The following is a 15257-nucleotide window of genomic DNA, read 5'->3' on the forward strand; positions in this document are numbered from 1 at the left end:
CTGGTATTTTAGAAAGTACTTTTAAAAGAAAATTTTACTTCGGTTGACGCAGAAACACCAGGAATAATGTTCACTTTATTTGTAAGAATTGATAGACGTTGACTTGCTTTTTTAAAAATTTCAGTGGTTCGTCTTGCACAAATTGTCGACAAAAAAAAAAAACAAAAAAAAAAAAAAATAGAAAATGTAATTGAAAAATATAAAAGAAAAGAAAATTAAGAGTATTGTTATTATGTTAGTTATGAGGTTGTTCACCCCCAATTTGCAAAATTTACAAAATATGCGAAAATGAAATAAAAGTCATGCTCGCAAGTTTCGCGTTAAGTCAGTGATCGTGAAAGAATTTTCTAGTCTTTTCTCAACTTTGGACAAACATTGGCGAAAGTTATGAAAACACGCCGGGGAAATCGTTAAAGGGAGCATAATCAGCCCATGGGAGTCAAAAGACTTTTCAAAAATTTTGTTATGTGGTTTTAATTTTTTCATATTGCAAGCGTAACGATTTTCTCTTAACCTGCTGACATTCTCGCAGTTTTCAATTTTGATTTCGTGTAATAATGTCATTATGTGCGATTCCCGCTGAGACAAACAGCGAAAAAAGATGTTACGGGTATGTTTCGTAACGCGGAGTCTTCCTAATGATATGGAAAAGGACTGTGTTGAATTTGAAAGATGAAAGTCGAATTTGACCTTAAGAACCGTTTCCTAATGGTCCGTGTCGGTGTTTTTGATACATGTGATTTTACTTGTTGCTACGCTTTCAATTCTTAGCACCGACCTGACAACAATAATAGGAAAAATCAGGTCTTGGGAAAGACGCAGCAGTTTTTAGTTTCTTTTATTTTAAATAGTTTTCTGCCGGTCTGGTTTTTACGATTAAGGCTATCGGTTCCAGGTCATTTATTGGGGAAGATCGCTTAGAAACGATTGATATAGGAGACATGAAAAATGCAAAATAACATTATCAGATCTACGTTATTCATAAAAACTAATACTTATCGCTCCACCTATAAACTCTTCATTAGCTGAACAACCCTTACAGGTAGCTATTTGACTTGAACTGTCTACGTAACCGCCCCTTACGATGGCTGCATTTGTAACAGTTGGGCATTAACGCGCAACGAGTAATCTTCAGACAATTTAATTCGGATGGATTAGGTTGGGTGGATTCCGTGTAGACTTGTGGGTAGAAATTCGATTCTAATTCAACCTCTTGAAGACTCCATTATGTACATAGTAAAGGGAATAATCGAAAAACATTAAACAAAGTAGCTTGTAGGAAGAAATGTGAAACCCAGGACTGTTAGGCCAAGCCAATGACGGGATGCGACTTATTCTACTTATCAAAAAAGATTTAAAAAACCCTGTTCAAATGGCATTCGCCAAAATTCATCAAAGTTAGAAAACAAAATAAAAAGAAAAAAGTGATAACTTTTGAATTTAAAGGGGCTCAAATATTGAACCATTCTTTTGGAGACAGCGTCTCTCTGAAATAAAGTGGCAGAATCCAAGGTAAAAAATAGGAGATATTTTGCAGTCTTGGAAAAAACAACGTTGGCAGCCAATACGCTGATAAAACAAAAATGATATAGTAATACATCTCATATTCAGAGATCATTACTTTCAATGTCTTCATGCAAAAATAAAAAATTCAAATCTGCACTTAATAAAAAAATTAGCTGACTCATGCAATAAAACAAAATACACTACCACTTGTTTTGGCCTCTTTACTGTCTCTTAGTTGCTAACACACTAATTTGCATCTTTACATATTATCAGTCACCGACTTAAGCAACTGTCAAACACCGTGATATTGGTTACATTCGATCTCCACTCAACAAACTACACCGTCGATCAATACGGAAAGTCACGCTAGAATGAAATGATATAGTTAAGCGTTTGTTAAAATGATGTTTGTTTATTATATTACCATTGCCGCCAGATTTTCGCAACAACTGGTGCCAACCTTTGCTTGTACGTTTTGTTTGTCAGCTAAAAGACATGACAGACAAAACAAACATTGAGAAACCATAATTACAGGAAATAAGAACGTGACTGAGAAGAATGTGAATAGGTGTTTAAAACAAGTTTTGAATCCCTCTGCAATCGCTATAGTGTGGTTACAATCACGTTTCGTAATAATTGTATCGAAATGAAGTTAAATCGGAACTGCGAGAGTAGCAATGGATAAGATTGGATACAAAATGTCTACAAAGATGGCTTTTGATTAAGAACCTATTTCAAAACTGGCCGTTTCAATTTTCAGTCACTTATGGGTTGGTCAACGCAGTGAGACGACTGGAATTAAAAACGCATAAATTCGCCATGTTGACATCGTTTAATTCTGTCTTCCGGGTCATTTATGCAATGTTTTAAAACCTTAAAAAGTAAACATCTAAAAACAGCCAAAACACGTCATTGTTCCTGATTGATGGTTTTCGTTCAGAAGATTAGCGTTATATGTATTACATTGATTGATCTTATTAGCCGCAATCTGCACAATTCCACTTAAAGTGAGAACCTGCGTCTCCACGGCTTTTGTTTAAGATACTGAAAAATAAGTTGTTTGAATGGGTGGTTTACCATAATATTATATGACGTTAATGCCGGACAGGAAGGATTACGAGGACAGGTGAAAATTAATACACGTAAACACTTTTACCTACAATATGGGGCTCAATAGTATGATCTCATTATGAGTCATAAGAAACTACACGACTTGACGAGTGTAATGCCGGCTTTTAGATAGCCAAAGTTCAAAATAGAGACAAAAGGTTATTTACTTATATAGCAGATAAGATAAAGTATAAGGATAAAAAATAACAGTTAAATCAATAAAAAAACACGATTGCTCATTTTAGAATCAACTGCATATAATCTCCAGGATTGGATTTCACTGAAATTTCCGAGAGTCGATTGATAACTTATTTAAGTAAAAGAAATAGTACGTGTGGAGTGCGTACATATAACAGATGGAGCTAAAAAAATCGAGAGACTGGTTTTTGGCTTCCACCTGCTACCGGCTGGCCATATGTCTGTCTCTCTCCTATTCCCCGATATGTCAATGTTGATACTTGCTCAGCTGTAGGAAACAAGATACTTGGTTACCTGGTCGCATGTTTGCTTATAAACTTTCATCGAGATATTTGACTACCGGATAGAAAGCCCATCAGGCCGCCATCAGCGCAGACAGGACCTCTTCACTTCTCCACTCTTCAATAAACAGCACCTATAATGAATTTACTTTCGTCAAAGACAAGGGATTAGGCCATCAAGTCGTTATCGACGTGTATACAATTCCAAAACATTCGTTTAGCTTACGGCCACGGATACGATTTCACCATTACGGCGACCTCACGACAAGGTGAAAGTGATTGACAATATCATTAGCAGCTTTGCTGAAATTAGACATCGTTTACTGGCCCTGGCGTAAGCTGCCACTAGAAAGGAGAGATAAACAAGCACTAGTAGCCCACAAGGTGTTAGCATATTACCGAGTGTTAAACAAATTTTGGGTAAAATCAATGAAGAGGTGAAAATAAAATGACTGCAAAAATAATGAATAATGGATGTTGATGACTGAATTACTTTGACTTATATTTACAAGTAAATAAATTGATTGAAAACGAGTGATAATACTTGAACACACCAATATCAGTGGTTAATCGGAAACAAATCTTTCAAAGCACTTTTAACTAGAATCAAAGTCGTTGGGCTAGATTTTGAAAAAACATGAATAAATACATGAAAATTTGATATCAATAAACTTGAACAAACGTGCTTCTTTTCGGGTCTGCGTGGGCTTAGGAGAAAAACAAAAAGGTTTTCTAAACGAAGAGATATTTTATTGTATCAGTACATAGATCGTTAAAAAAAAAATCCCGACTTCACCGAAGTCAAATCAACCTGGCCAGAAAGACCATAACCATGACATGGTTGTACCCAACCATAACAAAAGCACCAATTTCACAATGGCCTGTATATAACATATTCGTCTATTCAAAAGGGTGACCAACTTATTGCAAATTAAAATTCCATAAAATACCAATAAGGTAAAGTGTAATAGTTAAGCAGTCTGAAAGCAGAGCTTATCTGGCCCGTCTTCTTATACAAGAAGCTTGGCTTGGGCAGACAAAAAAGACCCTTCTCTACAAACAAAGGTATATCTTAGTACACATGCAATCCATGGGATGTGCCTTTCAAGGAAACCTCCAGATCAATGCAGCACATATGACAACAAACTCATCTCTGTCCCTATGCTATCATCATCTGAATATCCCCACTGCTAAAGGGTTTATCCAATAAGAATATTAAACTCTTAAATTCTCAAGAATAAATTCCCAGAATGGCATACAATTGTCACAGATATTTGCTTGAATTAGTTTAAATTGCTGGCATTTTGTTAACAGGATGCCAATACTTCAAATATGTACTTATTTGTTCACATTCAAATACCATAACCTATAGAGATATCCAGTAAAATTTTTCTTAACATAAAGCTTAAATTTAGATACAAAATTTGATAAACTGAGTGTTGTTACAACTATATCAGAGTTATAATTTATTTTTGATTAGTCTAATATCAATATTCGCAGAAGCAATAAAATTCGATCTCAATTTGCATGCGACAAATTTTCTTATCATCATGTGATAAAAGTAACATCAATGCTGTTGTCATTAATGCATGTAAACAGATATTAACATACTGACAATGAGTAATTTGAGGTTTACGTGCTAATACTCAGCTGTCAAAATTCTCAGGCTACCTTACCACACGAGTATTCTTGAAATTGTTAAGTTTAAACTATTATGCATTAGTAGTTCTTTGACAAGCCCAACACATTAATTCTTAACATGAATCCCAAATAATTCTTATTAACCCTTTTTTGTTGGAAATGTATTTAGAGTTGACTGAAAAAGTTCAAATCAATAAGTGGTCATTGACTCCAGCAGCAATGAGTTGCCTGGACAGCCATTCTATCCCATCATGCAACCCTGTCCCAGTCTTGGCATCGCAGGCCTGAATGTGCCAGCTGCGCCCACAACACAATTTGAACAGGTTGAACTTCTCTGTGATTTCTTCTATGGTCACACAGGGGTCAATGTCCTGAAATATAAATGAATTATTGCACTAATCTGATTCTGTTTGGAAACAGTATCCATGAACTATAAAGTTCTGCATCTGGTAGACAGTTAACAGATGGAATTCTCAGGTCAAGTACCCATATTAATTGATGACCTATCAGAATATGAGAACAGCAGGTACTTCTTAGCTGTTCCAAATGTCTGAAGGTATGATCAGTAAATATTGCCTCAAGGCTGGCATATAAAAGACACTAAATAAATTCAAAGATTCATAATCCATGGAATCAAAATAAGGTACAGTCTATTTTACAAATGAAAAAAAAAAAATCTTGAAAATTTCTACAATTTTTCAAATCAATACCAGGAAATTGACATGCATTTCTCTTCAACAAAATCTCCCAATGAATTAAAGGCATAACAAAAATAGAGTCTGACACTTTTAGATGATAATGTCCAGTACGCGGAGAGACTCAGGTGGTATGTTCAGAATACAGACACTTAGATCATCTGTGTACAAAAAAAGGCACGGAAATAATACATACTCCCACTTCAGAGTCATTAAAAGGAAAGATCTGAAATATTTGAATACCTGTTTATTGGCAAAGACTAGCAGAGAAGCCTCTTTCAGTTCCTTCTCCTGTACAAGTTTGACCAGTTCATTGTAAGCCTCATCCAGTCTGTCTCTCTTACTGCTGTCTATCACATATATCAGAGCTGAAAGTAGGATATTACACAGCTATCATACATACATACTTATGATACATACATACTAACAAATTAATGATAACTCTGAATGTATGGACACTTTTTAAAAATTTTCATTGTACTTTTAGCTTCCATTAAATGACCAGGAATTGACTGTTCGGTACAGGTAAAGGCAAAAATTATCTCAACACATACAAATTCGAGTCCTATATCTCAGCCCCCCTGTCCATCCCCCTGGCATACCTTGAGTATTGAAGTAGTAGTGTTTCCAGAGAGGTCTCAGCTTATGCTGCCCTCCCACGTCCCAAATAGTAAACTTTAGGTTCTTGTACTCAACTGTCTCCACATTAAAACCTGCAGAAACAAAGGAGATAAAAAAATTGGCAATAAAGTTACAAATTAGATGAATGTAAATGTCATTTTTTTCAAACATTGACACAAATTTTGCCAAACCTTCTGTTTAAGCCATATATCTAACTTTAAGCCAAATAAATATCAGATCAGCCCAAAACAGTTTTAAAGTCCTTTGTCATATACACTTATCCTAAGGGGAGAGTCAATCTTCCTATTTCAGACGCACATGCGTTTTATTACCTATGGTAGGTATTGTTGGTATGAACTCGTTCTGTTTCAGTTTGAAGAGAATGCTGGTTTTGCCCGAGTCGTCCAGTCCCAGAGTGACCACCCTCATCTCCATCTTAGGACCGATGTGAACACGATTGTCCTGTAAAACACAAACAGAATATCCACATCAACTTTCTTAATGCATATTCTGAAATGCCCAATACTGTAACCATTATACCATAAACTGAACAAGTAAATATATACTTAAATATCCACAAAATTTCTAAATTAATACATGTCCCATAAGTAGAGTGTATTGCATCAAATCCCTATTTATCAAACATTGCAATTTTTACATTTAAAGGCATCTGGCACACATTTTCCAAACACTGAAATATGCGTAATTCCAGCTGCAAATTAGTAAGACTATTTCTCTAGATATGGAGATTGATTTTTGCTGACCTTGGTGAATGTGATGGGGATTGCAGGGTCCAACTGCAGCTGTTCTGGAAGCTCTGAGAAATGCTGTTGTTGAGTTTTTACAGTCTCTACCAAGGAGCCAATTTCATGTTTTGCTACAATTACTTTTGTATCATCCTGAAATGTTAAACAATGTATTTGTAAGGCAAATATCACATCAGGAATTTGGATCTTTTGAATACTCATTTACTTGTGGAAGGGAAATTATACACATTTCGTGAATACTGCAGGTAGAAATATACAGTGGCCTATGATAACATCTCTATAATTACTCAGACAAATCCAATAATGTAAGGCACATACAAAGACTGCTTCTGTACACATTTTGTATTAAATTTTAACATATATGAAAAAATAATCATGATGGAAAAAGACAAGATCAAAGTATCCACTCTAACCTCCTGTAGAGTCCTGTCACACTGTTGGTATACAGCTGATATCTGTGATAGCAGAATGCCCATATCTTCCTGCTGCTGTTTCAGCATACACAGCCTCTCTCGGATGTGGGTATCTACAATGGTAAGAGCAGCAATCTCCTGCCTGGCAAGAGTCTCATGGAGGTCGTGGAAATATTGCCGTACTCGTCCGCGGGCCTGCTCTGCTGTGCCAATGGTCTACAAAGGTTTATAATTAACTTATATTTTACCCCTTCAGTTCAAAATTTATTCTTATTAAACTTAAAAGGGATAAGATTATTTGCACTTTTTATATACTTTGATATCTGTTGCTTAAATGAAGGAAGTTTGTAAAATTTCTCACTTGTTGCAAACCTGTGGACCCATCCGAATTTTCTGTCATGTGTGTTCCTCCCTCTATCTGCTGTATCACTGTGCCTAGTCTGCGGGCTGTGTCCATGATCTCTTCTATAAAACAATGGATATGCTGTCTAGCATTGTTGAGGGTACTACGCACATTCTCTGCTTCTGTGTCCAACAACGTATGCTGAAACATAGAAAAATCTAATTGTTATATGAATAACTCATTAATAATGGATGAAGTAAAACTTATATGGCTTTTTACAAAATTACATTAAGCAATGTCTTTAGCAAAAAGATGAATGTGCAAATTAATACTCTGTATTATTTAAGTCTTTTCTATACATTATAACTTTCCACAATCATTAAGTGACTTTAAAGTTAAAACTTCATCTTGCTGTCATAAAATTCTTAAATATATAACAACTATTTAATAATAACATGCATATTTTGCACACCTTATGTTTGACATGCCTTCCATAATCTTTACAAATGTAACACATTAATGGCGCATTCTGGCAAGAATCTTCCAAGCACACAAACTCTACTAAATGTATAGGATGGTAGAGGCATTTAGGATTTTCTCTTGGTTTCTCCGATAGTGGCACTCTCTTGTGCCTTGCCAATGTTCTTGTGGAGTGAGTGAGTTCTGAACATTCCAAACACAGGTTTGTGCTGCATACTGTACAGAATAATACTGCCATGTGACTCTCATTCTCATCACATGGTACTGCCAACTGGAAATATACACATATCAGTATATAATTTATGAATGTAAAAATAAATGAATTTCCATCAGTGTTAAAAACAAAATAGTGTGTAAATTAGAATGATACCGAGGCATTTTATTACTGATAATAGCATTTACCTCAAACAGTATCAATGAGCACGGTAAGTATGTAATGTTAAGAGAGGAGTTAAAAATCTTCTTTCCATGACGACGTCATATAATGTACACAATGCTATTTAACTTTTTACATGCACACTGCACAATACAATTTTATAAGCTTCACACATCAAAACATCATAACTGAAAAAAAAAAAAAATAGTTACTTTCTCATTCCTATGTTTTGTAAAATTACCTGTTTTTCTCTCTCCAGCACATCTTCACTCCAAACTCTAGTTATCCCTCTGTGTAGGTACTGCAACTTCTCCAGCAACTCTAATAAGGCAAAGTTCTTCTTCAGTCCCCATACCCCAGAGTCCCCCATATCAGTGGGCTGCCTGTCAAATGGACACAATACAGCTGTGCCATGAGGTGTCAGTCTGGTGAGGCACTGATGACACACAGTATGGCCACAGAATAACAGTCTGGGGACTTTGTCTCCTTGAAGTGCAAATATGTCATTGCATACTCTGCATTCCAACACCTGGAAATAAATGTTTCAAACAAATGATTCCCATGATTTTTTTTCACTTGATAATTAAGTGGTATAATACACAAGATATGGTAGCAAATGGCAATCATACACATAGTCTGGCAAATAAAAAAAGTTACAATAACGTCAAACCTATCAATTGTCAATGACAAAATGGGGGTGGGCATTTAATTTAGACATATTTCTTAATAATTTACTAAAATAAATAATTGACACAAAACACGACTGGGTTTAAGAGCTCAGAACAGAATAAGCAACACAAAAAAGAAAGATCAATGAGTAAAACTGGCTCAGATTTATAAAATATCCTCGAGCCATGTTAATTTGGTCAGTTAACTATGAAAATACCAACTGATTGACAGTTAAAAAAAATAAAAAAAAAAATCATGAAACAACAAGCTATTTATCTATACACGTTTTATTAAAGCACAGGTGCAATATCTTAAGTTTATACTTGTGATACTAATAAACGATACCATCGTCTGCTGATTTCTGTCAATGCCAGGGTCGGTAGTTCGTTGACAGGAAAAAAATTAAACACTTTACCTAGGCTAGCGTTCATGATTGGAATGCATACCTAAAATTTCATTTGCCAGTTAATGGGATTTATTTTTACTTCTACTAACAGCATTAAAAATAAAAGAAACCTACATTGTCCACTCCAGATTTGGGAGATCTTTCTTGGATGCTGGCGTAATTTGCTCCTCCTGTCGCCATTTTGACCTCCCTGGAATGCATAAATTATGAAAAAGGTCTTTGATTGGATATATTTTATTAGTTTTCTTTTAGAAAGGATATTATATAGTATGAAAATAACATTTTGATTAATATTATTGTATTTGCTCAAAAACCACATCACTGAACTTGTATTATTGCTTGATTAATTACATTTAATTATTTTCTTGCCTACTTCTGGATACTGCGGGATTATCATTTTCAAGATGGAGTCCGGGAAAGAGAGAGAACACTTTCTGGCATTGAAAGGTACGTTATTTAATCATTTACATGCATGCATTTGCGTTTAGATTTTAAATAGCACAAAAGGATGATATGAATAAATAATATGGTAGTTGTCACTTTTGTTGCTTGATTGGCATTGAAGTTATGCTGATATACTTTTACACTGAACAACCGTTCTCCTCACCCCCTCCCCTCCACTTGCACAGGTATTTGAACTGCATGCATATCTAACCTTGAAAAATACAATGGGAATTGTGGCTTTGTTTTGAAGTTGTTGCAAAGCAAGATGTTGAATAAGGTAATGCAAAATAATAATAATAATAAAAGATAAAAGTCCATAAAATGTTTATGATTATTCTGCTTTTGGAATCAGAAAAATCCATGCATGAGGACCCTTATTTATGTTTTGTAATATGTAAAAATATGCACCGAGAGAGAGTTTGTTAATGGTGGTCTTAAATGGCGGTGTGGTTTCATGGCAGCATAACTGATCCACAAGCAGGTTAATAGAGAGTTTCCGTTGCCGGTGAGATACGCCGGCTAGATTAATACGTCATCGGTATGTGCGCACTTGTGACGTTCACCGCATTCATATACCGTCGTCCAATCTAGTCTGCGGAATACAAGCGCTCCTATCTAGCCAGTGCGGAAGATTATTGAAACTAGTTATTAAAGGTTATGTTTGCTCATTTATATGCCTTATATAATTTTTTACAATAGTTCAAGTGTACGTTCATGCAAGTTTCGACTTTTTAAGCGAGAGGAGTCGCTAGTTTTGGTTTATCAGGCACGTAGTCGGGGGTTGATCTTACTAACCGCCATATTTGTCGTAAAAAATTGAATTTTTGGGTAATATATGTCTCCTTTTTCATAAAAAAAGAATCTCCACCTTGGAAATAGATGGCTAAGGGGCCGTATATTGTTAATTATATTGGAATGAGCGGGGCGGGAAGCGCCAGCATTCTGGAACTTTACCGGAACGAGAAAAGAGTAGCGCGTTACTAGATACATTTGCACATACGTAACAATCTAGCCGTCGTATCCCAACTGCACCGGAAACTCTCTAATCTTACCTCATTCATAGCACTGTCAACAGCAAATTTGATTGACTTTTTGGCAGTGTGTGACTTAAGAAGGTGAGAGGTAAGGCAAAGATTTGAGAGCTCCTGCATTGGGGTGGACACGCTAGCTGAACACCATACAGTTCTTTACATCTGATCAACATCATGCTGTAGCACATATATTATCAAAAAGCATAAATAGGAGTAGTAAGGCATGAATTTTTATGGTACCAATTTTGCTGTCATGAAAATGTTTGCAGAAAAATATATCTGTGCTATATCTATGTTATTATACAGATAGTCCACCAAATTATAAAGAAAGACCATTTTCAGTACCTCTGACATCCTTATCCCATTGTTACATAATGTTGCAAACAGCTGCGTATAGCCCCTACTCCATATTTAAATTAAGAGTCAACTTACCGTGCATGATGAATGACTTATGTCAACACAAAGTAGCATCATCTTGGAAAACAGCCCTTCTATGTATATTTGATAATGGCAGTTGGCTATTCAAAGGGAATACTGTTGGATGTTTTAGATGAATATGATTTCATTTGCACAACAAACACAATGTCTTGTATTTTACTTCTGTTTCATTTTACTGACTTGATGTAGGTGTTGTCTAATGCTTATTGGAGTATGTGGTCAAATGAGGTGTTGGCCATTTTTCTATATATTGTGCAATGTTTTTCAAATGCAGTTATGAGATTTTTTGGACTATGGGCAGATTTCCGACTTTTTGGTAGCAGAAAGTGTCATTTTTGAGATCAATGCAGATATGCACGGCATATTTTCAGACTTATTCACTCTCATCCTTATATAAGAAATATAAATTGTTGGCCTTTTATTTTTTCCTGACTTCAGCTTGTGAAAATTGGATTTTAATTTTGTTTTTAGAAAATACACACAGTGTGTCCTAGTTTAAATGAAAATGAACATCAAAATCTAAACAAGTAATAATCAATGGATGTGACTTGGAATGTTGAAAATCAAAATTTAAAACTTAACTTGAGCTATGAAAACAAAGCAACAAACAGATTAAGCACTGGCCAATTCTTGTCCATTTTTTTCTCTGGCAAGCGCCTGACCAAATGTTTTTAGTAGCTTCATTAAAGATTGAATTTTTCATGCTCAACTGGACTTGTGACAGATAAATCTTGCTTTTTTGCCATGAAAAACATTAAAAACATATAGGTTTTAAACCTTCTTTATTTTCCATATCTTGACATGTGAAGCTAAAATAAATGCTGAATTGGTAAGGAACCATCACTGTGAGAGTCACAATAGTATAGGAGAGTAAACTGCAATTACTCTTACCCAATATGACATCTGTTAGGCATGAAACCAAAATTCTTTCCAGGTGAATTATCTTTTACTCACATTGTGGTTGAAAGTGAAAGCTGGTTTCTGTAGATACATTGCACAGCATTTATGTGACCCAAACTAAAAGTTGTTTTATCATAATAAAATCATTAGCTAACTCGTCTTTCATGCTGAGAGTGAGGTTTCAATCAGGAAGGCTGTATAAAGTAAACAAATTGAAAGAAAAATAAAAGAAAAACACATTTTTTGTCTTTTATGCTTTAGTAGCATTCAAGGTTGAGATCACTTCCCTAACTGTTCAATCTTGCCTTTATATGATGGGCATTTCCAAGTTCTTGGCCTTAAACTTTTAATCCTTACCCTCTAGTCACAGTAAGCAGGCTCTGCTATTGTTTTCATAATGATAAACAAGGAAAAGAATGTGGCAGCCTGTTGCAATCATTTCATTCTAAGCAAAGAAATGTCAAATTTTTTGGTGTTTACTGAATATGTAACTTTAATTATTATTATTTTTAGCCAGACATTTTTTTTAATGTTTGCATTGTTTATTGTACTTGTTACGGTACTGTGAAAGCAAAATACTTACATTATTCATTACTTGGTGCATAAATATACATAAACATTTACTCTGAAATATATTCATATGATTCTAGATTGTATTCATTTACTTTGTTGCGGTCCTATAAAACATTTCATCAAAGTTCAATAAGTTTTTAGCAAAGGCATGCACTGCTGCTTTATTTTCACTTTGTTTCAATTCATAATACTGCATTTAATTTATGATTAATTATCAATAGAACCCTTTGAGTATATAAAAATGCACAGACTTAAATTCTAATGAAAAAAGTCCAGATGCACAGCACCAAGTTCATGAACACAGTGCATAATTTAACATTGATCAAGCATAAATGTCAGTGCCATAGTGCATATCATAACACTCAATTCAGTTGTGAATTGTTTCCATAGGATTTGTGTGTTATGTCCTATATAGAATATATGGTAATACAGTATACATATTTTACATGTGTACACAACATTTAATACTGTGTCTGAATGTGTGGATATTTACAAAACTCAATACACCATCACAGCAAATATTTACTGTATTATATCTATAAATATTTCTGAATATAGATCAGAGACTCTGAATCCATAAATATCATTTGATACTTTTACCATCATTGTGTGATAAATATTAAGGCAAGACTATGGCATAAGCAACAAAACAGGCATGTTGTATTCACTTGTCTGGGAAATTAATTAAGTCATGGGTGGAGGTGTTGCTCAGCAATGAGAATTATCATCATATACTGTGAGGCACAGGATGATTAAGCAAACTACTTTTTCTCTCACATCTTTGTGATGCTCCCAGATTTGGCTGATTAATGTGCCTGGGAATAGGTTACACAATATACATATGTCACATAATGGTATATTTACATCGTCTGGTTTTATCTCTGCTTATGCACATCACTTACAATATGTGATGAAAACTTGAGAATGCTAAAGAAGTGCTGCTCGTCTCATTTAATATAACAAATTAAATACTTTTATCCTTGAATATGCAAGCAAGCAACTTATACACTGGCAGAAAAAAATATACTGAAATTGTATCAGCATACAGCATAATGGAAATAGTATGTGAGGGAGCTTTGGTGAAAACCACTACATAAAATAATCAAAATGTGTAAATTATAAAGGAGAAAATTTTAAAGCGATACATTCAATAACATCCTAAAACGGAAAAAAATCAAATGGCAAAGTGTTGAGAAATGATTTAATTTAGATAAATAATTGAAAACCAACAAAATACATTTTCCTAACATGTTTCAGTGTGTTTTCATTGGAAACACATTATCACAAACAAGAAAATGTGAATGTTGTATTCAAAAGACACTGAGGTTTTCATTTGCCCATACCAGTTTATGCAGAAAATATATACAGCTGGTGATATGTGGCAAAAACAGTGCTACACCTCACAGCTAAAGGAGTGATTGTCATGGTCTAGTCACAATACAGTCACATGCTGATCAAGCAGTGGATCGTGACATTTATCATTGTTATTCTTGCTGATTGTCTCACTATTTGACGTGGCATTTTTGCCCTTCTTATTGTCAGGACTGCTAGTCATGGAGATGGCTGCTGTGGAGAAAGCAGTATTGTTGGCCATGCTTTCAAAACCTTTCTTTAGGGTAAACTCTTCTTCGTAGATTTTCTGTTGGTTGATGCGTTTCTCGCAGTAGTTCCAGAGACAGTGTTTGACCTTGCGTCCAAACCACAGTAACACGGAGGTGGCTGGGGTGAAGATGATCACCCAGAAAGGAACTGTAGAGGCTATGTCTGCACTGGGCTGGTCCAGAGAGAAACGCAAAGACACTATCACTATCAGACAGTTGGATATTGCCGTCTCTGTGGCTATTGTTTTCACATTGTCTTTTGGCTGCTTAGCCAAGAATGCAATCCCTCCGCCCAGCATAAACCCACTCATTGGAAACAGTGCACTGGCCACCATTGGCTTGACAGGTATATCATCAAACATATAATGGTTGATGTAAATTCCAAGAGTCACAAAGAGTATGGTCACTAGCAACAAGAGTGGTTTGATCAACCAGTTCAGCATAGCTGCAGCTGCTTCTGGTCGAAATTGTTTGAGCAGAAGTCCCGAGGCGTAGGGTACCAGGAGGGCGGCCACCCAGATCTCCATATTGAGCAAAGGATCACTGGACTGGGCTGGCTTAGGGAAGAACTGACCAAGGGCTAACATCCACAGGGGAGCAGTCACTGAAATGAATAAGATGGAGCTTTATGATAATGATTAAAGTGAGTTTTATAAAAAGCTATCATAGGCTAGGGTAGCACTAGAAAAATTTTTCACTTAGTCAAATCACTACTTTTTCATCACTTTTTCCTCCATATGTTTTGAATTTAACTAAAACAAATC

General features: G+C 35.2%; 1 protein-coding gene across 1 annotated transcript; it reads right to left on the reverse strand.

Moving 5' to 3' along the window:
• Window positions 1-3823: 3823 nt before the first annotated feature.
• Window positions 3824-9724, reverse strand: LOC106158391 (E3 ubiquitin-protein ligase TRIM23). The gene is made up of 10 exons (XM_013534335.2): window positions 9621-9724; window positions 8673-8960; window positions 8048-8326; window positions 7594-7776; window positions 7233-7448; window positions 6817-6951; window positions 6385-6514; window positions 6034-6144; window positions 5675-5799; window positions 3824-5107 (listed from the first exon to the last, which is right to left on the reverse strand). Exons 1-10 carry the CDS (start codon window positions 9705-9707, stop codon window positions 4922-4924), a joined length of 1740 nt encoding a protein of 579 aa, XP_013389789.2. The 5' UTR covers window positions 9708-9724; the 3' UTR covers window positions 3824-4921.
• Between the last annotated feature and the right edge of the window lie 5533 nt (window positions 9725-15257).

This window comes from Lingula anatina, chromosome 1, assembly GCF_051362555.1.
Source record: "Lingula anatina isolate TDL-2025a chromosome 1, LinAna3.0, whole genome shotgun sequence".
Lineage (NCBI taxonomy): Eukaryota > Metazoa > Brachiopoda > Lingulata > Lingulida > Lingulidae > Lingula > Lingula anatina.

Coding starts and splice junctions, on each gene's coding strand:
- LOC106158391 (XM_013534335.2), bottom strand. CDS start 9,707: ATGCATTCCAGGGAGGTCAAAATGGCGACAGGAGGAGCAAATTACGCC. Junction 7,777..8,047: donor GAAGGCATGTCAAACATAAG/GTGTGCAAAATA, acceptor TCTATGTTTCAG/CATACGTTGTTGGACACAGA. Junction 5,108..5,674: donor TAGTCTTTGCCAATAAACAG/GTATTCAAATAT, acceptor TTTATATTTCAG/GACATTGACCCCTGTGTGAC.